At 52.4% G+C, this 23,114-nt stretch overlaps 1 protein-coding gene across 2 annotated transcripts; it reads left to right on the top strand.

Annotated features, from left to right (window-relative positions):
- Positions 1 to 2,059: 2,059 nt before the first annotated feature.
- On the top strand, positions 2,060 to 13,950 carry CABP5 (calcium binding protein 5; the record flags this gene model as incomplete). 2 transcript variants are annotated; one of them, XM_080644743.1, is made up of 6 exons in its annotated part: positions 2,060 to 2,122; positions 4,081 to 4,111; positions 4,618 to 4,761; positions 5,904 to 6,013; positions 9,683 to 9,830; positions 13,925 to 13,950. In XM_080644743.1, the coding sequence occupies 6 exons, from the start codon at positions 2,060 to 2,062 to the stop codon at positions 13,948 to 13,950; spliced, it is 522 nt and encodes a 173-aa protein (XP_080500869.1). The 2 variants fall into 2 exon arrangements, with proteins under 2 accessions (XP_080500869.1, XP_080500870.1); XM_080644744.1 differs by having other exon boundaries at positions 4,084 to 4,111.
- Between the last annotated feature and the right edge of the window lie 9,164 nt (positions 13,951 to 23,114).

Here is a 23,114-nt window from a genome sequence, read left to right on the forward strand (position 1 = left end):
AGAAACATCAATGATGAGAGAGAATCATTGATTGGCTGCCTCCTGCACGCCTCCACTGGGGGTTGAGCCCGTAACCTGGGCATGTGCCCTTGACCGGAATTGAACCCGGGACCCTTCAGTCCGCAGGCTGACGCTTTATCCACTGAGCCACACCAGCTAGGGCTCCACCAATCTTTTTAAAAAAATCTGTGTGGCCCAGCTGGTGTGGCTCAGTGGTTGAGTATTGACCTATGAACTAGGAGGTCATGGTTGGATTCCCAATCAGGGCACACGCCTGGGTTGCAGACTTGATCCCCAGTGGGGGGCATGCAGGAGGCAGCCGATGGATGATTCTTTCTCATCATTGATGCTTCTCTCTCTGTGAAATAAATAAAAATGTATTCAAAAAAAGTCTCTGTGGACTCCCAATTTCCTGTGTTATCTAATATAATTGGTTGTTGTTTATTTTGATTTTCAATTTGCCCCGATGTGGCTGTGGCACTTCCTCAAGCCGGCCTGTGTTCTGACCTGTCCCCGGACCTGAGCATTCCTAACCTGGTACGATGTTTCAGGCTCATCTTACACTGTCCTGCTCCGGGCATGGAACGGCCATGTCTCCCAGGAGCTGGCTTCCTTTAGTGGAGAGTGGTATTCAGAAGTCAAGATCTGGATGCGAGAGGTGCTCACTCACTAACCGGGTGTCACTGTTCCCCCTCTGAGAGCTAGAGAATACACATTCTATGCTCAGCGACGGCTGTGAAATCCATGACGACACACCACTGCCCCAGCTCCAGTCCAGCACCACAGGGCTCCTCCTCTCCCCGTTTCTGTATTAACAACTCCCTTTTCCAGCTGTCAGAAGCCGGACCTCCGTTAACCTTCACATAATCCACATGTGTGACCAGTCTCCTGTTCCCATTGCCACCCACCTCTGTGGGGACACCTTTCTCACACTGATCTGGCTTCAGCAGCCGACACCGTGCCACCCTCACGAGTGGACGTCCTTGGGACACAGCCCCAGGCTAGGGGATGACACCTGCATAGATTCCGGTTCCCACACAGCCTGCTCGCCTGCAGGCTCATCCTCACCTTCCCAGGCCCAGACCCTCAGGCCGGCTGCCCCTCTGTGGGGACACCGCCCTCACTCCAGACCCTATTTGAACTCTGGCTCCCCACAGTGATGGCCCCATCTTCTCTCCCGACACTCATCACCTCCTTGGGCTCTGATCCCATGACATCACACCTTGACCCCTGCACCAGCTAGATGCCTGCCTTGCTCCATTCTCCCCCTTCCCCCCAATTCCCAAGTTATTCAGAAAGAAAGGGAGGAGATGAGCATGGGAAGAGCAAATACCAGCCTCTTAACCACTGTGCACACCTCCTCCCTGAAGGCGGCCATATAATCCTTGCATCCTGCTGGTCGGTGCACATTCCAGACTCACACAGAAGCTCCTCAGGGCCTGACAAAAGATGCCCGTTGGACTCAAGCACACCCGGCCCTGCCACTTACCGATTGCATAAGCCTACAGCAAGTGACTCCGTGACTCAGCCTCAGTTTCCTCGTCTGTAAAATGGGAACGTATTACCGACCTCAGGAGTCGTTCTGAGGATTAGATGACATCAGGGACGCAAAGCCCTTCGCACAGGGCTGGGCACACAGCAAGCAATGCAAGGTCATCGCTGTGTGAAGTCCTCTCTGTCTTCACATGCCCAGAGGCCAGCAGGGGCCAGGCTTCGAGTGACGCCACCCTGGTTGAGACACCTAATGAACGGATGCCCTTGGCTCTAATCCCCAGTTTTTAACTCTAATTCCATTCTGGGGATAAAAGGTCAGATCCTGAGACCAGCTGTCCCTCTGTCTCAGTGGAGCCAGATGGGGAGGCAGGGACACTCTGATCCCTCCCCAACCCGAGGAGCTTTCCGCCCCAGCTGCCACAGCTCTGGGACCCAGGCAGCCTGGAAGAGGCCAGGACAGGCAAAGAAGTGATAGAGAAGATAAGGAGGCTGAGCCACTGAGGGGGACCAGGAGGAGGGGAGCCGTCTTGAGATTGGTGCCTGGTGAGCTCTGCCCGGCCCCTCCATGCAGTTCCCCATGGGCCCCGCCTGCATCTTCCTGCGGAAAGGCATCGCTGAGAAGCAGCGGGTGAGATGGGGACAGTGGGAAGGATGGCGGGCGGGACAACATGAGCGCAGTGGAACAGGGAACAGGTAGGGGAGCATGACCCGAGGAGAGGAGGCTCCAGGGAGCACGCTGGGGACACGAGGGTCAGTGACATGGGTGAGGGTGGAAGGGGGAGGTGAAGGGGGTGAAGAAAATGGAAGGGGAACTGGGATGATGTCAGTATCGGAACCACCTTTTTTCCTGTGGACACCCTCAGTGGTGATGATGGTGAGGGTAGCTGGCACTCATTAAGTCACTGCTATGTGCCTAGCCCTGTGCCAAGGGCTTTGCGTCCTGATGTCACTGAGTCCTCAGAACGACTGAGGTCGGTAATACTTTCATTCCCATTTTACAGATGAGGAGACTGAGGCTGAGACATGAAGTCACTTGGGTTAAGCTTATGCAATCACTGTGGCAGGGCCAGGTCTGTTTGTTCCAATGGGCACCTTTTGTTAGGCTCTAGATAAGGGGTGGGCAAACTTTTTGACTCGAGGGCCACAATGGGTTCTTAAACTGGACCGGAGGGCCGGAACAAAAGCATGGTTGGAGTGTTTGTGTGAACTAATATAAATTCAAAGTAAAGGAGTGGAGGGCAGAGCAAGAGAACCCGATAGAACAGCCGGATCCGGCCCGTGGGCCGTAGTTTGCCCAAAGCTGCTCTAGATCTACATATATAAAAGCCTAAGCAACTGGATGACTGGACGACCGGACAACCGAACGACTGGTCAACGGGTCGCTGTGATGCACACTGACCACCAGGGGGCAGACACTCAATGCAGGAGCTTCCCCCTGGGAGTGCTGCTCAGCTGACCGACCGGGGAGCCAGAAGCCGGGCTCACGGCTGGCAAGCGCAGCTGTGGCGTGAGCCTCTCCCGCCTCCAGGGCAGCGCTACCGAGCGGAGGCAGCAGGCACAGTGGGGCCGGGCTCCGGCTCTTCCCTGGCCGCCTGCCGCTTCGTGCGCTATGACATCCCTCGGGGGATGTCCGACTGCCAGTTTCGGCCCGAGGGACCCCGCCGGTGCACGAATGTGTTCGCAAGTCTAATAGTAATAACAGAGAGAGAGGGAGGGGACATAAGGGGGAGGGGATGATAAGAAAGAAGCTAGGGGCCAGGCTCCAAGGACAAGGGGAAGAAGGGGTGAAAGAGACCAGAGGTGGGTGGAGTTTCCCAGGTGGCGGGCCTCCTAGCCAAGCCTGGCCCTTCAGGTATGCCCAGGATGGGTGGCAGCAGAAATGACTGGAAATTCTTAAAGGTTTTAGGAATTGGTCCTGCTGACACTGATCATCCCTCCTGGCCTCCACTGGACATTGGTCCCACACAAAGGGATTCTAACTCTTGGGAGAAAGGATCAGTGGGCTGTGGTGGAAAGAATTCTGACCTGGGAGCCAGGAGCCCTGAATCCACATCTCAGCACTCGCGGCAGCCAGAGCTGTGTGACCTTGGGCTCCCTTACCTCTCTGTTCCTCAGCTTCCTCTTCAATAAGATGGGAATGGTCTTTGGGCCGACCTCACAGAGCGGTGCTGAGGTTTAAAGGACGTGATTGTGGAAGCTGCCCGGCATAGTCAGCTATCAGAACACATTAGCTGTGATTGTGAGACTCACCTTCTTCATCTGGAGAAGGAGGGGTTGGATTCGATGGCCTCTGAGCTCCCGGTCGGCACAATGGGATGGCTGTCTCTTGGGAAAGGCGGAGGGAGAGAGATCAAGATTCAAGGATGGGAGAGAGGCAATGAGAGGGTGAGAAAGAGGGCGATAGCTGTGGAATGGGAGTCAGGGGACAGGAGAAGGAAGAGGAGAGGGGTGGAGGGAGCAGGGACTGGAGGAGAGACAGGAAAGGGGGAAGAATAGCTTGGGAGAACAAGGGCACATGTTTGGAGAATTGAATGTTGGATCCCTGACCCTCTCTCCAAATTCCATCTCCCTTGCCTTCCTCTCCAGGAACGACCACTCGGACAAGATGAGATCGAAGGTAACACCCTCCCCACCAAATGCCCCCACATCACCATCCACCCACTTGCCTGCTCTCTGTCCCTTCGTGCTGTTCAGTGTAAGTCCTCTCACATGAAAAGTTTACATTGCTCTCCTTCCACTCAGCGGTGATTTTGTGGAACCCTTTCTCATGGCAGTGTAGGTACCTCCCAAATATTTAGAAGGCATACCCACCCCCGGGTGTCTCAGAGACCCATGGGGGACACATGAGTTTCAGAATGAATAGAAAATTATTGGTTCTTCTTTTGATGGTTTTGAGCTTTCCCATAACTTCGCCCAAGACTTGGGAGGACTTCATTGCCACCGTTTGGTGGCTTCTTGCTAACACATTTCATACATCACTCCTTCTTGAAATATTGGCTTTTAAAAACGTGTTCTCCTTTGAGGAGTCTCTAGTCTGTGCCTCATTGATGGTTTCAAGGGACGCCAACACTTCCCCATTGACGGTTTTGAGTTCCTCCAAAGTTCTTCCCTCTTAACTTTCAGAGCTCCGGGAGGCATTTCTTGAGTTCGACAAGGACCGAGATGGGTTCATCTCTTGCAAGGACTTGGGAAATCTCATGAGGACAATGGGTTACATGCCCACGGAGATGGAACTGACTGAATTGGGCCAACAAATCCGCATGAACTGTGAGGCTGGGGAATGGGAGCAAGTACTGGGGCGAGGGGAGGGCTAAGGGTGTGACTGGTAAGGATAGAGAGGCTGAGAGTAGTTGGGGATAGGGAGGAGGGTAAGAGGGACTGTTCTTAGGGAGGCAGCATTGAAGTGGTTAAAATGGTGACTCCTAGGGATAGATTTGGGTTCAAGCCCCAGTCTATTATTTACTAATGTGGTCATTTTGAAAAGTGGAGTTAAGCCCCGGGACTCTCAACATTTTTTTTTTTTCAGTTTCCCCATCTGTTGAGTGAAGACTATATCACTCCTTACTTCATGAGACTGTGGGTAGGAAGGGATAAAGATGCTAACGCAGGTAAAGGCTTAGCTTCCAGTAAATGCTTATGAAATCTCGGTTATTACTATCACTGCCAAGATTCATCAGTGGAGCACAAGATTGGAACTGCTTTTTTTTTAAAAAAAATATATATATGTATTTTTTATTTCAGAGAGGAAGGGTGAGGGAGAGAGAGAGAGAAACATCAATGATGAGAGAGAATCATTGACCAGCCGCCTCCCGCACACCCCACACTGGGGATTGAGCCAGCAACCTGGGCATGTGCCCTTGACCGGGAATTGAACTGTGACCTCCTAGTTCATAGGTCAATGCTCAATCACTGAGCCATGCTGGGTCAGGCAAGATTGGAACTGCTTTTGATGCTGGAAACAAAATTGGACTTGGAGCTAGTGTCGATGAATAGTGTTGCAAAAAGGATGTTTATTTCTTTATTTTTTTCGGATAGCAACTGGAAGTTGGGTTTGCCTTGGGCATGTTACTGAGTAAACAGGGTTGAATTCAAGGACATGGAAGTATTCACATCTGGAAGAGACTTTGGTGCTCATTTAATTCACTCTCCCTTCTACAGACGAGGGAGCGTAGATGTGAAGCAACAAAGAGGTTTATTCCAGGCTACACGGACAGTTAGCTCCTCCCCCCACACCATACTCCTCCACCCAGTTCAGATCAGAGAGTCCCGAGGGTTTGCATTGGCTGAGAGAGAAGTCAGAAGGCAGAGAGACCGGAGAAGGTCTATGTCTTGGACAGACCTGAAGGGCAAAGGGGAGTAATGGGGGGCAGGGCATGCGGACCTCACCAGGCCTGCCTCTCCTTCCCCAGTGGGCGGCCGCATCGACTTTGACGACTTTGTGGAGCTGATGACCCCCAAATTGCTTGCAGAAACGGCAGGGATGATTGGCGTCCAGGAGATGAGAGATGCCTTCAAGGAAGTGAGTTGAGGTTTCACCATTCGGGGGTGGCTCAAGCTCACCCAGAGGCCAATGACTTGGCATTAACCATGGACAGAGCCCACCCAAACCAACTGTTTTTCTAGCTATGGTGGATTTATAGGGAAGGAAAATAACATATCTGAAGCCCTTGCCATGGACAAAGTCCTCTACCTATTTTATCGAACGTAACCCTCGCAAATCAGGGCAGGAGTTAGTAGTCATTTCTCTCTCTCTCTCTTTTTTAATTGTTTAAAGTATTACCTATGTCTTCTTTCCCCCGATTGACTGCCCCCCCCACCACTCCCACCCCCCAGGACAAGCCCCCTACCGCCCCAGTGTCCGTGTCTGTTGGTTATGCTAATATGCATGCATACAAGTCCCGGGTTGAATCAGTCATTTATCTCTTACATTTTTTGTTTATTTATTTTAGAGAGAGCGAGAGGAAGGGAGAGAGAGAAACATGGATTTGCTGTTCCACTTATTTATGCATCCATTGGTTGCTTCTTGAATGTGCCCTGACCGGGGATTGAACCCACTGCCTTGGTATACTGGGTCGATGCTCTAACCAACGGAGCTACCTGGCCAGGGCCAGTTGTCATCTTAATCATAAATATGAGGAGCCTGAGGCTCATGGATATTACAAATCTTACCCAAGATCCTGGAATCTCCAAGACACATTAGGACCCCTCGTCTGCTAGTGTGTAATAAGAAGACAGAATAAAAAAATGTGAGATCCCACAAGGGAGGCACAGATCATGTGGTTTAATGCATGTGTTGCAGAAAAGAGATGCTTTAAAAATGAGATCCAGGGAGCGTGGGACTGGCTGAAGTTCATTCACTCCCACCCCGACTAAATGCTTTCCTCACTCAGAGAGCTTTCAGCCATATGAGGCAAAAACGTAGGATAGTATGGGGTTTGGAAGGTAAGACTCTGGAGCCAGGCCAACGAGGGTCCGAAACCCTGGGAGGGCCCACCTACTCGCTGTGGGGTTCAAGCTCCCGCTTCATGGAGAGACCTAGAGCTGCAGCATCCAGCAGAACTTCCCGTGGCCATGGACCCACTCTGTCCAGGACGGCGGCCGCTGGCCACGTGGCAATCGAGCCTTTGAAGCATGGCAAGCGTGACTGAGGGACTGAATTGTTAATTTTATCTAATGTTGATTAATTCCACGCAAGTTATTTGTTTAATTCTCATGGATAGTCGGTTGACTAGAAATTCAATTTGTTTCAATTTAAAAAGAATGCTTGAGCCCTAGCCGGCTTGGCTCAGTGGATAGAGCATCAGCCTGCGGACGGAAGAGTCCCAGGTTCGATTCTGGCCAAGGGCACATGCCTGGGTTGTGGCTTGATCCCCAGTGGGGAGTGTGTGGGAGGCAGCCGATCAGTGGTTCTCTCTCATCGTTGATGTTTCTGTCTCTCTCTCCTTCTCTCTTCCTCTCTGAAATCAATAAAGAAATATATATTTTTAAAAAAGAATGCTTGATTCAACTATTGGAACACATTCGTTTAGAACAACATGGGTACGTGAGTCTCCCGTTGGTTGGAGTGTTGTCCCAATGAGCCAGGGTTGTGGGTTTGACCCCTGTACTTGTTGTTGTTGTTGTTAATCCTCACCTAAGAATATTTTTTCCCCATTGGTTTTTAGAGAGAGTGGAAGGGAGGGAGAGGGGAGAGAGAGAGCGAAAAACATCAATGTGGGAGAGACACACTGACTGGTTGCCTCCTGCATGCGCCCTGACCGGGGCGGGAATCAAACTTGCAACCAACCCATCAGTGCGAGTACCAACACTCTAACCATTTGGCAACACTGGCCAAGGCAGATTTATATTTTATTTTTATGTTTTTATTTTTAAATATTTTTTATTGATTTCAGAGAAGAAGAGAGGGAGAGAGAGAGCGAGGGAAACTTCAATGATGAGAGAGAATCATTGATCGGCTGCCTCCTGCACGCTCCCTACTGGGGATGGAGCCTGCAATCCGGACATGTGCCCTTGACTGGAATTGAACCCGGGACCCTTCAGTGCGCAGGTCAACGCTCTATCCACTGAGCCAAATCGGCAAGGGCAGATTTAGGTTTTAAATGAACGTGAATGTGAAGTGCTGATATGTGAACACAGACCCTGTAGGACTGCGATGGGAACCAGAAGACCAGTTAGGAGGCTGTTGCCATAATCCAGACCAGAGATGACTGTGGCCGCGCTGGGTTAGCATCAGCATAGCAGGAGAGGGTGGTTGGCTCTCCAATGCACTGTGGACAGAGAGCGGACAAGAAGCCCAGGTAAATTGGTGGAGGGCGTGCAGTGTGCAGGCTTGGAGGCAATTAATTAACTCAGCAAATATTACCCAGTGCGACCGTGTGGAAGGCACCGTCTGGAGACTGAGGGCGGAGCAGTAACAGAGGCGGTCAAATTACCTTCCTTCCAGGAGGTGACATTCTCATGGGTGACAACGGGCAGAAGCTCTTGGCTTAGCCAGTAGGGGGCGTGCAGGAGGCAGCCAATCGATGTTTTTTTCTCATCGACGTTTCCATCTCTTTATCCCTCTCCCTTACTCTCTCTCTACAAATCAATAAAAACATATATTTTAAAAAGCTCTTAGCTTAGTTCTTTAGTCACAATAAGTGATCAGTAAACACTGCTTTGTTTTTATCATCATCATCATCATCATCATCATTCTCCTCATTGCTAGTAAAGTTGACCCTTGAACAACACAGGTTTAAACTGCACGGGTCCACTTTTATGGGGCGTCCCCCCCCAATGTACACACACATTTTGAATAATTATAAAGGCAGTGGTTATTAAAATACATTTCATTTCTAAATTGAGCTGTCAGCTGCTAAAGTGTGTATACATTTTTGGGGGACACCCTGTCTGTGGCTTTTTTTCAATACATATATTGGAAAATTTTTGGAAATTTGTGATCATTTGAAAAAACTGACAGATGAATCTTATGATATTTAAAAAATTTATTTATTTTTAAATATATTTTTACTGATTTCAGAGAGGAAGGGAGATGGAGAGAGAGATAGAAACATCAATGATGAAAGAGGATCATTAATTGGCTGCCTCCTGCATGCCCCTTACTGGGGATCGCGCCCACAACCCAGGCATGTGCCCTTGACCGGAATCGAACCTGGGACCTTTCAGTTCGCAGGCCAGTGCTCTATCCACTAAGCCAAACCGGCTAGGGTAGTGGTCAGCAAACTCATTAGTCAACAGAGCCAAATATCAACAGTACAACGATTGAAACTTCTTTTGAGAGTCAAATTTTTTAAACTTAAACTTCTTCTAATGCCACTTCTTCAAAATAGACTCGCCCAGGCCGTGGTATTTTGTGGAAGAGCCACACTCAAGGGGCCAAAGAGCCGCATGTGGCTCGCGAGCCACAGTTTGCCGACTACGGGGGCTAGGGCATGATTTTTTTTTATACCACTTTCTCTAGCCTACTGTGTTGTAAGAATACAGTGTACAACACACATAACATACAAAATCGGTGTTGACGGAAGGGTTTATGTATGGGTGAGGCTTGCAGTAAGCAGGGGACTATTAGTCATTGAGTTTGGGGGGAATCAAGTCACAGGCAGGCTTTTGACTGGGCAGGGGGTCGGCGCCCCTCGCCTCCAAGTCATTCAAAGGGTCAACTGCACTGTCCCCTCCTGCTCCTCTTCAGTTTGACACCAACGGCGACGGGGCCATCACCCTGGGAGAGCTGCGGCAGGCCATGCAGAGGCTGCTGGGGGAGGAGCTCAGCCCGCGGGAGCTTGCCGAGGTGGTCCAGGAAGTCGACGTGAATGGAGATGGCACCGTGGACTTTGAAGGTGACGCTGCCAGCTCCTGCACCCTGTGTGATTCCCCAAGTCGGCTGCTCCTCCCCGCTCCTGCCCCAGCTTCAGGTTGGGGGTGGGCAGGTTTGGGGAGGGTTTTTGTTGCAGCCCTTTCTGCCCACGTCATTTCAAAGACCTTGGCGTTGCCCCGGCTGGTTTGGCTCGGTGGTTGGAGCGTGGGCCTGCACACCGAGGATCCCGGGTTTGATGGTTTGACTCCTGGTCAAGGGCATGTACCTCGGTTGCAGCTTCCATACTTGACCCTGGTCACGGCGTGAATGGGAGGCAACCAATTGATGTGTCTCTCTCACGTCGATGTTTCTCTCTCTCCTTTCTCCCTCCCTTCCACTCTCTCCAAGAAATCAGTGGAAAAAATATCCTCGGGTGAGGATTAAAAGACGATATAATAAAGAGGGGATATGCAAACTGACTGTCACTCCACCACAAAGATGGTGGCGCCCATAGTGCAGAACGCTTGCGTGTTGCCCTGGCGGCGAGACAAGTGTTCCGTGCCTGGCCACAGAGAGGGCCACTAGCTGGGCTGGGCGTGGAACACCTCTGGCCGGGAGGACAGTTGGGGGCCATGAGGCCAGTAGGGGAGGGCATTTGGGGGCAATCAGGCCAGAGGGGGGGGGCAGTTAGGGGCCTGGCAGGAGGGGCAGTTGGAGGTGAGCAGGCTGGCAGGCAGAGTGGTTAGGGGCGATTGGGCAGGCAGGCAGGTGAGCGGTTAGGAGCCAGTGGTCCTGGATTGCGAGAGGGATGTCCGACTGCCGGTTTAGGCCTGATCCCACAGGGACATCCCCCGGCAGTCGGACATCCCCCGAGGGGTCCCAGATTGGAGAGGGTGCAGGTCAGGCTGAGGGACACCCCCCCTCCCCCGTGCACGAAATTCGTGCACTGGGCCACTAGTATTAAATAAATAACAAAGACCTCAGTGCCTCTCCCTTCTCCTCTCTTCTGCCCCTGGCTGCTCCCGGGGACACGGTGTCCAGGAGCCCAGGCTCGGGCAGGACTCACAGCCACCGCCCCATCCCGTCCTTGTTCACTGGGTGCCTTTGTCATCAGAACAAAATGTTCCATCAGATGGAGCGTGGACTAGCCAGTAGCTGAGACTCTGGGGTCAGATTCACGGTGTTTAAATTCAGTCTCTTACTAACTGTGGCCTTAGCCTCGTCACTCATTCACTTCAAGTGTCAGTTTTCACATCTGCAAAATGGGGGTGATGACACTTTTCTCCCAAAGTTTTGGAGGAAATTAAAGGGATTACTGCCTGGTCAGTGTAGCTCAGGGATTAGAGCGTCGGCCCCCCACACCAGAGGGTCTCAGGTTCAATTCCCGGTCAAGGGCAGGTTTGATCCCGACCCCGGTTGGGTTGTGTGTGAGAGGCAACCAATCGATGTGTCTGTCTCACGTAGATGTTTCTCTCTCCCCCTCTTCTCTCCCTTCCACTCTCTCTAAAAAAAAGGCAATGGAAGAAAGATCCTTGAGTGAGAATGAACAAAAATCAAAATAAAATAAAAGGAAGCAGGCACCGAATGAGCCTTCCTGTCCTCACTCATTTCACTGTTCCTGCCTGGGACACCCCTACCTCTTTCCCCTGGCTAATGTTTTTTGTTTTTTTAAAAATTCTCACTCAAGGAAATGTCATTTTAAAATTGATTTGAGAGAGAGAGAGAGAGAGAGAAATCATTGATGTGAAAGAGAAACATGGATTGGTTGCCTTCCGTTCACCAAACCCAAAACGTTGGGAATCAAACCAGCAACCTTTTGCCTTTTGGTGTTGGGGCTGGTGCTCCCACCAGCAGTGCCACCGGCCAGGGCTCCGGGCTGACTCCTAGTTATGCTCCTGGAAGGTGTCCCGCCTCGCTCGCCAGGCTCAACAACCCCACAACCCCCCCCTCCCGTGCGTGCCTCTGCAGGAGGGCGGGTCCGTGAGACCCGACAGCTTGCATCAGCTTCCTTCGGAGGCCACAGAGCAAGTCCTCATCGCTGTCCCCCAATCCCTCGCCTGAGGAACAGGTGCATGAAACAGATCGGGAGCGAAGCTCATTTGTGTGGGAGACAAATGGGGCCGTCAAGCTCTGATGATGGCACTTTCTGATTAAAAACCCCAGCATCTAACTGCTGCCCAGAGGCCCAAGCCCAGCGCCCTTCGTCTGATGTTCAAGTGCACCCATGACCCCACCCTTCCCTTCAGCTGTGCCTTCCACCTCCCTGCCCCCGCCCCCGCCAACTTCCACGCCTGATGCACCCTGGGCACCTGCTCTGCTCCCCCCACTCCTGCTCCTGTCTCCTGGGGTTCTTCCACTTCCACACCTTCCCCGAGTCATCAGTGCCTTTCCAGGTCTTACCTGCCCTCAGGACTTCGCCCCCCTTCAGCCTCAGCCTCAGGTGGGGGTGCGCGCCCCTTCAGCCTCAGCCTTAGCTGGGGGTGCCTCCCCTTCAGCCTCAGCTGGGGGTGTCACCCCTTCAGCCTCAGCCTCAGCTGGGGGTACGCGCCCCTTCAGCCTCAGCCTTAGCTGGGGGTGTCACCCCTTCAGCCTCAGCCTCAGCTGGGGGTGCCTCCCCTTCAGCCTCAGCCTCAGCTGGGGGTACGCGCCCCTTCAGCCTCAGCCTTAGCTGGGGGTGTCACCCCTTCAGTCTCAGCCTCAGCTGGGGGTGCCTCCCCTTCAGCCTCAGCTGGGGTTAGTCCCAGCTGGGGAGCCTTACAGACCTCTCTGCTCACCCCCAAAGGCAGTTATCGCCCCAGACCTTGCTGTGTTGACTCGAGTTTGCCCCTCGGCTGTGAAGGCCTGAGGGGCAGCGAGGGGTCTTGCCTGAGCCACCTCGGCTCTGTAATTCCCGATCCTTAGTCAGTATTTGCTGCATGGCTGCGACGTCGCAGGTGTGGCCGGGTGCCCGCTGGTCTGGCCAGGCCCAGGGGACCAGCGGGCATCACTGAGGATGTGGAGGAGGCAGGAGATAGATCTTTGAGGAGCCAGCCTCAGGCCCACCGCAGGCAAGGGCAGGACAGGCTGACCTCCAGACCTGGGTGGGGCCAGTGGGCTCATCGGCGTGGGTCGCACGCAGCAAAGTCAGGTCAACTGTGTTCATGCCCGGGCTCCCCGCTCGCCGCCCACATGACCTCAGGCTCCATCGGTCAACCTCGCTGGCCTTGGTTTGCTTATCTGCGAAGTGGTACTTACCCCTCTGGGCTTGGTGGAAAAGATGAAAGAAGATACTTATAATTACTATTTATTTAACACGTACTGTGACTTATCCCATATAATAAAAGCGTAATATGCAAATTGTCCCCTCGACCGGGAGTTCCACGGGGAGTTTGACCAGGAGTTCAACCGGGGGATGGGTCTGCCTTGCCAACCTCCTGCAGCCCCTCCCCTCAGCCGGCCCGCCCCAATGGGCCCCAATCGGGCAGGCTGGCTGGACCCCACCCATGCATGCATTCATGCACCAGGCCTCTAGTAAGCATTATAGTGTTGAACCACTTAAAAACCACATAAGGTAATTTCTCTTTTAAAAAATATATTTTTATTGATTTCAGAGAGGAAGGGAGAGGGAGAGGGAGATAGAAACATCAATGATGAGAGAGAATCATTGACTGGCTGCCTCCTGCACGCCCCCCACTGGGGATTGAGGCCGTAACCTGGGCACGTGCTAGAACCCTCCTGGGTTCATAGGTCAACGCTTAACCACTGAGCCACGGCAGCAGGTGGTAACTTCTCATTTTTTAAAAAAATATCTTTATTAATTTCAAAGAGGAAGGGAGAGGGAGAGAGAGACAGAAATATCAATGATGAGAGAGAATCATTGATCGGCTGCCTCCTGCACGATCCTTCGAGGGATGGAGCCCACAACCCAGGCATGTGCCCTTGACTGGAATTGAACCAGAGACTCTTCAGTCTGCAGGCCGACACTCTATCCACTGAGCCAAACAGGCTAGGGCCTCATTTTTCTTGATGAAGAAATCAAGGCCTAGAGGGGTCAAGAAATTTCCCAAGGACCACGTGGTTCCCCACAGTAGGAAGGGCTCAGAAAGGTGATGTTGCTGCTCTTATGAGTAGATGCCTCACCAGGACGTTTGTTCACAGAGTTTGTGAAGATGATGTCTCGCTGAGGAGGTTCTGGGAACTCCAGCCGCTGGTGACGGGGATCAAGCATGAGGATGAGGACCGAATGCCCATGGGGGGTAGGGGAGAGGGGGTTGGGACCTGGAATGAAGTTGGTGGGAAAGTGAGCGCCTTGCCCCGGTTGGGGCAGGGGTGGGGGGAAGGTGGGGGGGGAATGACATCTCTAGAACTGGATTAATGAGGAAGAATCTATGAATGGAAATGGGAATGGGACTGGGGTCCAGTTGCCGCTCCAAACAATTCCAGTGATGAACGCCATCTTGTGACGCCACATACTCCCCCCTCCCTGCCCTCTGCCCGCCTCGTCCCCAGCCTCCTCTTCCTCCGCCGCCGAATGGTCTGTTCTCCTCACAAAGGGCAGCACACAGTTCTGCCTCCCCGCTTCCTCCTCCATCTGCCTCCAAGCCCTCCGTTCAGTTCCCTGGGCAAGAGGGAGGATGCCCATCACAGGCCCGACGCGGGGCCCCTCGTGAGACTGGGCTGGGAGATGGTCCTTAAAGGTGCATCACCTGCGTTTACCCTCCCCCTCGTGTCCTCGATTTCGGGAGGCGCAGTCTGCGTTCCCCGCTGGCTTCCGGCTCCCTTGTCCTTGGGTAAGAGACTCAGGCCACTGAATTAAACCACAGATCAGATTATCAAGGTTTAGGCTAAGCGGATCCCCAGGGAATTAATCCCCCGCAAATGTCATCCTGCAAAGAGAGAGAGGGGCCAGCAGCCCCCCTCGCCCCCTAGCCCTTGCTGGGAGCCCCGCCTCCGCCACGCCCTCTGCCGGGCTGCGTGGGAGTGGCTGGGCAGTGGGCTCCAGGCTCCACCCCGAACCCGCGGCCCAGGTCCAGGCTGCGGAACCGGAACCGAGGCGTCCTCCTCCTCGCCGCTCCCTGCCAGCAGGACGCTGCGGTCACGCAGAGGCCCGCCCCCTGCAGCGTGCAGCTCCCGCCTTCCTCCACGTCGTGCTCACTTCTGAAATCCAGCAGGAAGATGCGCAGAATGGCCCGCCGGCTCCAATAGCCTGTTGCAGAGAATTAAAAAGTTTAAAAAGTGCAGTCAGTCCGGCCGGCGAGGCTCAGTGATGGACCGCTGACCTAGGAACCAGGAGGTCACGGTTTGATTCCTGGTCAAGGGCGCCTGCCCAGGTTTCCTGCTCAATCCCCAGTGCGGGCCGTGCAGGAGGCAGCTGATCCATGATTCTCTCCCATCATTGATGTTTCTCTCTCTCTCCCTCTCCCTTCCTCTCTGAAATCAATAAAAATATATTTTAAAAACACACACACTAAAAGTCTGTGGTGTTTTTTTTTTTAAAAAGTGGAATCAGAGTAATGTATTAACCCATTACTGTGGCCTCTCATTGTCCTTCTTCACCATCCTGAGACCACTGCATTTTACGCTTCCTACCCTTCACTCGCTTTCCCCTGCCTCCACCCTCCTTCTACCTTCATTTACTCAACAGCATGCATGAAGTGCTTGTCATGGGCAAGGCTCATCCAAGTCCACACACCAGGCCCAGGAACTTACACTGTAACGGGAGGACACAGCCACCGGACAAAGTAAAGGAGCTAATGTAATTGTATTGAGAATGTTAGAAGGTGGTAAGAGATATGGGGGGTGGGGGGGTTGGGGAGGGATGGAACAGAAAAGGGGCTTGAGGGGCTCTGGGAATGCAGAGGAGTCCTCATTCCACAGGGGCCCCGGGGGCGTGACTGTGAGCGTCTGGGACACGGTGCAGGGTGCGTGCAAAGGCCCTGAGCAGGAATGTGCCTGGGGTGTCGGAGGAATGGCCAGGAGACCAGGGTGGCGGGAGAGGGTGGGCGGAGGTGTGGGAGGCAGTTAGACAGACATGAGCAGAGCAGGGACGATGGGTACGGAAGGTCACCAGCGTGAAAAGCCCTAAGGGCCTGGGTGGGGGGGGGGGCTTGTCCCAGGGTGACCGGTGCTCCCCTAGCACATCGCTGGCCATGCAGTTTGGACCCCCTGACCTTCTCCCCGCTGGAGACAACATCCAGGCCTCTGTTGTATCTCAGCTCCAGGCCCAGAAAAGCAGCAAAACCAGGCAAGGGATGCCACGGCCATGGCTACTTTCAGGACCAACTGCATTTACTGATGACCCCTGTCCTGGTGCCGGCCAGTCACACAGTGGGGACTCCGGTCCTGAAAGGATACACCTGGAAAGCAGCTGGAGAATCTACTGAGATCTTCCCCTGGGACCTCCCCCAAATCTCCACCCTAACCCCTTAGGACGCAGGACCCATGGTGTCTCCCGCCCAGGAGCACACCCACGGCTTGCCTTTCCCCCTCAGGCTCCCCCAGGCGTGTTCCCATGACCTTCCTCCCTCCTCAGCTCTGAGGGCCCTTCTTTGGCCTCCGTAACTGGTTTTCCGAGCCCATGGCTTCACCTCTCATTTCTTCCACCTCTGTGATTTTCTAAGTCGATGTTCTCTTACGGTTTGAGTCTTGGCTCTGAATTCTTTCTCAGCCAGAACTGAAGGTCCAAAATCTGGTCTGACCCAAGGGTCTAACACCGGGTGCTGTTCCCGTTGCCGCCAACAGCAAGGGGTCAGCGTGGGTCAGGGGTTCCATCACGCGAGTTTGTTCTTCGAGGCCATTTTAAGGATCTTGGAGGGTTCAGAGCAGAGCAGTGACATGATGCAGACCCGCCTTTCAAAGCTGACTTCTGCCTCCTGTCCCAGCTCCATCCCATCCCATCTCTACACCCACCCACCCATCCCCTTCCTCACGCAGTCGGTATCATATTTGCTGAGTCCCTACTGTGTGCCTGGCACTGTCAGGTGAGGGAAGTAGAGCACTGATAAGGAACTTGACCTCAAGGAGCTTATATTTTATTTTATTTTAATGTTTTATTTTTTAAAAATATGTTTTTTTTATTGATTTTGGAAACGAAGGGAGAGGGAGAGAGAAAGATAGAAACATCAATGATGAGAGAGAATCATTGATCGGCTGCCTCCTGTAAGCTCCCCACTGGGATCGAGCCCACAACCCGGGCATGTGCCCTTGGCCGGAATTGAACCTGGGACTCTTCAGTCTGCAGGCCAACGCTCTATCCACTGAGCCAAACTAGCTAGGGCAAGGAGGTTATATTTTAGAACCACACAATTAAATAGGCTTTTCAGCGATGGTGGAAATGTCCTTGATCTGTGCCCTGCATTCTGGCAGTCACTAGCCATATGTGGCGATTAAGTATTTTTTTAAAATAAATTTTTATTGTTCAGATTATTACAATTGTTCCTCTTTTTCCCCCCCATAGCTCCCCTCCATCCAGGTCCCACCCCACCCTCTGCCCTTACCCCCCCCCCCCCCACTGTCCTCATCCATAGGTGAACAATTTTTGTCCAGTCTCTTCCCTCATCCCCCAAACCCCTTCCCCCCCAAGAATTGTCAGTCCACTCCCTTTCTATGCCCCTGATTCTATTATATTCACCAGTTTATTCTGTTCATCAGATTTTTTATTCACTTGATTTTTAGATTCACTTGTTGATAGATATGTATTTATTGTTCATAATTTTTATCTTTACCTTTTTCTTCTTCTTCCTCTTCTTAAAGAATACATTTCAGCATTTCATATAATACTGGTTTGGCGGTGATGAACTCCTTTAGCTTTTTCTTATCTGTGAAGCTCTTTATCTGCCCTTCAATTCTGAATGATAGGTTTGCAGGGTAATCTTGGTTGTAGGTTCTTGCTATTCATCACTTTGAATATTTATTGCCACTCCCGTCTGGCCTGCATAGTTTCTGTTGAGAAATCAGCTGACAATTGTATCGGTGCTCCCTTGTAGGTAACTAACTGTTTTTCTCTTGCTGCTTTTAATATTCTCTGTCTTTTGCTCTTGGCATTTTAATTATGATGTGTCTTGGTGTGGTCCTCTTTGGATTCCTTTTGTTTGGGGTTCTGTGTCCTTCCTGGACTTTTAAGTCTATTTCTTTCACCAGGTGGGGGAAGTTTTCTGTCATTATTTCTTCAAATAGGTTTTCAGTATCTTGCTCTCTCTCTTCTTCTGGCATCCCCATAATTCAGATGTTGGTACGCTTGAAGTTGTCCCAGAGGCTCTTTACACTATCTTCATATTTTTGGATTCTTTTTTCTTTTCCGGTTGGGTGTTTTTTGCTTCTTTGTATTTCAAATCTTTGAATTGATTCTTTTGATCCTCTAGTCTGCTGTTGGATCTCTGTATATTATTTTTTTAATTCAGTCAGTGTATGCTTAATTTCTAGTTGGTCCTTTTTCATATCCTCGAGGGTCTCACTAAATTTATCAGCCTTTTCTAGGAAATTCTTGAAAAACCTTATAACCGTGGTTTTGAACTCTAATCCAGTCGTTTGCTTTCCTCCATTTCTTTCATTTGTGATCTGATTCTTTGTCTCCGCATTTTGGCTGCTTCCCTGAGTTGATAGAGTGGCTTTGTGTGCTAGGCGTCGTATAGGGCCCAGTGGCTCAGCCTCCCCAGTCACCTGAGGTGGACACTCTTGGTGCATCCCTTTGTGGGCTGTGTGCACAGTCTTGTTGTAGTTAAGCCTTGATTGTTGTTGGTATCACTGGGAGGAATTGACCTCCAGGCCAATTGGCTGTGAGGATCAGCTGTGTCTACACTGGGAGAACTTCTGTGCTGGAGACACCCTTATGAAGCTAGACTTGCTTCAGTGGGGCTTTGGTGCTCGCTGAGTCTGTCCCCTGAGTGTGTCCCTTATGGATCTGAGGAGTTGTAATCTGGATGGTCCTACTCTGACCCCTGGGTACACTGGCTCTTGGATCTCCAAGGAGGTGCTAATTTAGCCTCTGCCTGAGGCCACCCAGCAGGAGCTACAGAGATATCTGCAGATTCCTCTTCTTTGTTTGGGTTTTGGAGGTGCCCAGATGAGGCCCAGCTGTGAAGCAATGCAAGCTGCTGTGGGGCCTTGGGCCTTCTTTTGGATGTTCTGGGTCTCACTGACTCAGCTGCAGTTTGTTAGGTCAAAGGACCAGGCCATTCACATGCAAAAGCCTCTGGGCACAACTGGGGTGGGGCTGAGTCTCAGGGCGGAGCAAACAGCAATGGCTTCCCGTCAGCCCTGCCCTAAGAGGCCTGGGTCTCAGTGTCCCTCGGTAATCGCTGCAAGCACCTCTGAGAGAAAGCCGCCCTTGAGTTCCGCCCACTGCCAGACAGTCCAGTTTCTCCCCATATGAGTCTGGGTCCCCAGAGTCTCGCCTGGAACTGGAGTTCAGAGCAGTTGGGAGCTTTTGTCTCCCTCCCGCTTGAAAAAGACAGCCGCGTACTCAGTTGCCAGCTCTCTCCACGCGTGCACCTCCGTACCTCTGCCTTCTGCAGCTCCTGTGAGTCTCAGTGTGCTTTTCTCTTCCCTTCTAGTTGTAGAATTTCCACTGAGCCAGCCTTCCTGTGGTTCTGGATGATGTCTGTTTTGTCTTTTAGTTGTAGTTTTAAAGTTGTTGTGCGAAGCAGCAGTTCAGGTGTTTATCTATGCCGCCATCTTGGTTTCTCTCCCACAATTAAGTATTAAATGTGAGTGTCACCGGACAGGGTTGGGGCCCAGAGCAGGTCTGCCTCGGGCTGGCCAATGGAGTGTGGGTTCCTGACTTTGTGCGGAAAAGATTTCACAACATGAGTCCAGGTGATTGTGAGAGTACATTCATTAAAGCAGGGACAGCGACACAGGAAGGGCTTAGGGCAGAAGTAGCTACAGGAGAGCCAAGGCAGGCTGCTGTCAGCTCACGGGGAAGTCAGAGAAAAGGGGGCCTTGGAGACAGGATTGGGGGCGGGGTGGGGGGTAAGCTTGGGACGAGCTGCTGCTGCCCACTGCTCCCCTGGTTGCAAGTCTGGTGGGGACCCCTAGAGTTTTTAGGAGGAAGAAAAAGTTCATGCTGGAGAAGGGGCATGGGCATGTTCTAGAGCAGTGGTTCTCAACCTTCCTAATGCCGTGACCCTTTAATACAGTTCCTCATGTTGTGGTGACCCCCAACCATAAAATTATTTTTGTTGCTACTTCATAACTGCAATTTTGCTACTGTTATGCATCGTAATGTAAATATCTGAGTTTTTTAGTGGTCTTAGGCAACCCTGCTACTGTAGAGCCTAAGACCATCAGAAAACACAGATATTTACATTACGATTCATTAACAGTAGTAAATTACAGTTATGAAGTAGCAACGAAAATAATTTTATGGTTGGGGGTCACCACAACATGAGGAACCGTATTAAAGGGTCGCGGCATTAGGAAGGTTGAGAACCACTGCTCTAGAGGGAACCCACACCGGTATCTTTTATCTTAAGGGTTTTATCTCCCTCCTGCAGGTGAGACTCTTAGAGGAGGGTTTCGGGAGTATAATCATCAGCTTTCCAGGTGTATTTTTAACATACTGAGGCATCCAAAGGAGCGTAGAGTGGGGTTTGGGATTATTCTTTGGTCGGCTTTGCTGTTTTAGTTTTCTCTTGGGTCTGTCTGGCTCTAGTGGGTTTTATGAGCTCCCCTGACTTCATCTGTCCTTGGGTTCAGCGGGCACCAGGGCATTACCTGGGGGCCTCTGTTCTCTCCCCCCGACCAGGGGGATTAGCTCTGTGTTCTCTGGTTGGGGAGGAGAGATGTAAACCGTCGCTCTCAAGTGTCCTTGGTGAGGGGAGAGGAGGTCTCGCGATTCACCAGCTGGCTGCACTTCGTTCCAATGGTTTGGCCTGTGTAGCTGTCCTGTCTCGGTTTCCGAATTCCACCTGCCCAGGAATTTTCCCAGCTTCTTGCTATCCTGCCTCATGATGAGTGAGGCTGAGAAACGGATTTAAAACATTTTTTTTTATTGAATTAAGTTAATAACATTTCATTCATAAATTATTGATCTTATGAATGAGTTAAGTGAATCTTATGAATCCGACCTTCCCACCTGGGTCTCCCTTGTGGCGAGGGGCTCCTGTGTATGCCCCTGCCATAAGTCTGGGTTATTCTAGGTCCTGGAGACAGCCCAGCGACAAGGGGTTCGCTTCCTTGGAGCTTACAGTCCAGGGTGCAGGGAGAAGAAAAGAATAATTACTTAAGAGAAGGTCAGATCAGGAAGGTGCTTTGAGGAAGATAAAGTAGGGTGGTGAGATACCAAGAGAACTGGGAGGGGAGGCAGGATGGTTGAATCAGCTGGAGTAAAGGCAGAGGGAGGAGGGGGAGGCGAACAAGGGGTAGAGGGATGGAGAGAGGAAGAGGGGCAGAAGGAAGAGGAGGAAAAGAAGAGGGAAAGAGGAGGAAGGAAAGGAGGAGGGGTCAAGGAAGGGGAGGAGAAGGAAGGGGAGAGGAAAGGGAGGAGGGGGAAGGGGGCCCTGGCCAGTGTGGCTCAGTTGGTTGAGCGCTGTCTTGTGCATTGAAATGTCACCTGTCAGGTCAGGGCACATGCCCAGGGTCTCGATTCCCCCAGCCAGGGTGATTGTGGGAGGCAACTGATTGATATTTCTCTCGAACACTGATGTTTCTCTCTTCTTCTCCCTCTCTCTAAAAGAAAATCAATAAAGACATATTTTTTAAAAAAGAGGGAGAAAGAAAGGCAGAAAAGAAGGAGGGAAGGGGGGGAAGGACAACAAGAGGTTGCGTCTGGGTTCACAGGGAAACAGATTCTGTCATCGATTATTGATGTCTGCCATGGTCGTGGGGAAGGCGTCACTGAGGCAGTCTTGCAATGAATTTTCTACCCTTCGTTTACTTACTAGTTTATTTATTCATGATTTCATAAGTACCTACGAATGCTCCACCCAAACCTGTGATTTTCCCAGAAAGAAGCGTGAGGCTGTACTGACTTCCGAGGCTCCCTGGGCTGACAACCTGATCTCCCCACCGCACGTGCGTCTCACCAGCGCAGCCACCACACACTCACACCCCTCCTTCTAGGAAGCAGGAAGGGGAGCCCAGTTCACTTTCCGGCTCCTTTATTGGTGCCTGGGCCGCGTCTCCCCTCTGTTTTTCACAGGTGACCGGGGGACTAAGCAAGATAGCGGACAGGGTATTTCTAACGGTGATCAACGAAGCTTGAAAGATGATACGAAAAAGACGAAGCTGGCCCCACACTTCCTCTTCCTCGGAAGATGTTCCTCCTCCCCTTGAAAAGAAAACCCAGAGCCAGCGTTTAGGTAACAGGTATACCTGGACTCACACTGCAATATAAATGGTATTGATGCTCAAGCATTTGGACACCGCCCCCCGCCCCTCCCCTGGCACCAGCATTTGGACCCCTCCTCCCCGCCCCTCCCCTGGCACCAGCATTTGGACCCCTCCTCCCCGCCCCTCCCCTGGCACCAGCATTTGGACCCCTCCTCCCCGCCTCTCCCCTGGCACCAGCATTTGGACACCGCCCCCTGCCCCTCCCCTGGCACCAGCATTTGGACCCCCCGCCTCTCCCCTGGCACCAGCATTTGGACCCCTCCTCCCCGCCCCTCCCCTGGCACCAGCATTTGGACCCCCCCTCCCGCCCCTCCCCTGGCACCAGCATTTGGACCCCCTGCCCCTCCCCTGGCACCAGCATTTGGACCCCTCCTCCCCGCCCCTCCCCTGGCACCAGCATTTGGACCCCTCCTCCCCGCCCCTCCCCTGGCACCAGCATTTGGACCCCTCCTCCCCGCCCCTCCCCTGGCACCAGCATTTGGACCCCCCCTCCCGCCCCTCCCCTGGCACCAGCATTTGGACCCCCCGCCCCTCCCCTGGCACCAGCATTTGGACACCACCCCCTGCCCCTCCCCTGGCACCAGCATTTGGACACCACCCCCCGCCCCTCCCCTGGCACCAGCATTTGGACACCACCCCCCGCCCCTCCCCTGGCACCAGCATTTGGACTCCCCCCTCCTTGCCCCTCCCTTGGCTCCTGGGAGCCAGCCAGTCCAAGAAAGACCTGTGAGCGCCTCAGCTTTGTTGTGGGAGGTGTGGTGGGAGAGGGACCTGCAAGAAGCGAGTTCTGCTCTGAGGGTGGAACTTGGAGGACGGGCCCTAAAAATATTCTCCTCTCAGACACAGATGGGACCACGGTGGGTGTTTCTGAAGAGCCACTTGGTTAAGATGGTACCCGGAGTTCACACCAGGAGTTCACACCGGAGTTCACACCACCCCTTGCCCCTCTCGATTCAGGGGAGAGAGTTCTCACTACCAGGCCACAGCGGAGGAGGAGCCACGAATGTTGGCATCACCC

Source organism: Plecotus auritus, assembly GCF_963455305.1.
Source record: "Plecotus auritus genome assembly, chromosome: 10".
Lineage (NCBI taxonomy): Eukaryota > Metazoa > Chordata > Mammalia > Chiroptera > Vespertilionidae > Plecotus > Plecotus auritus.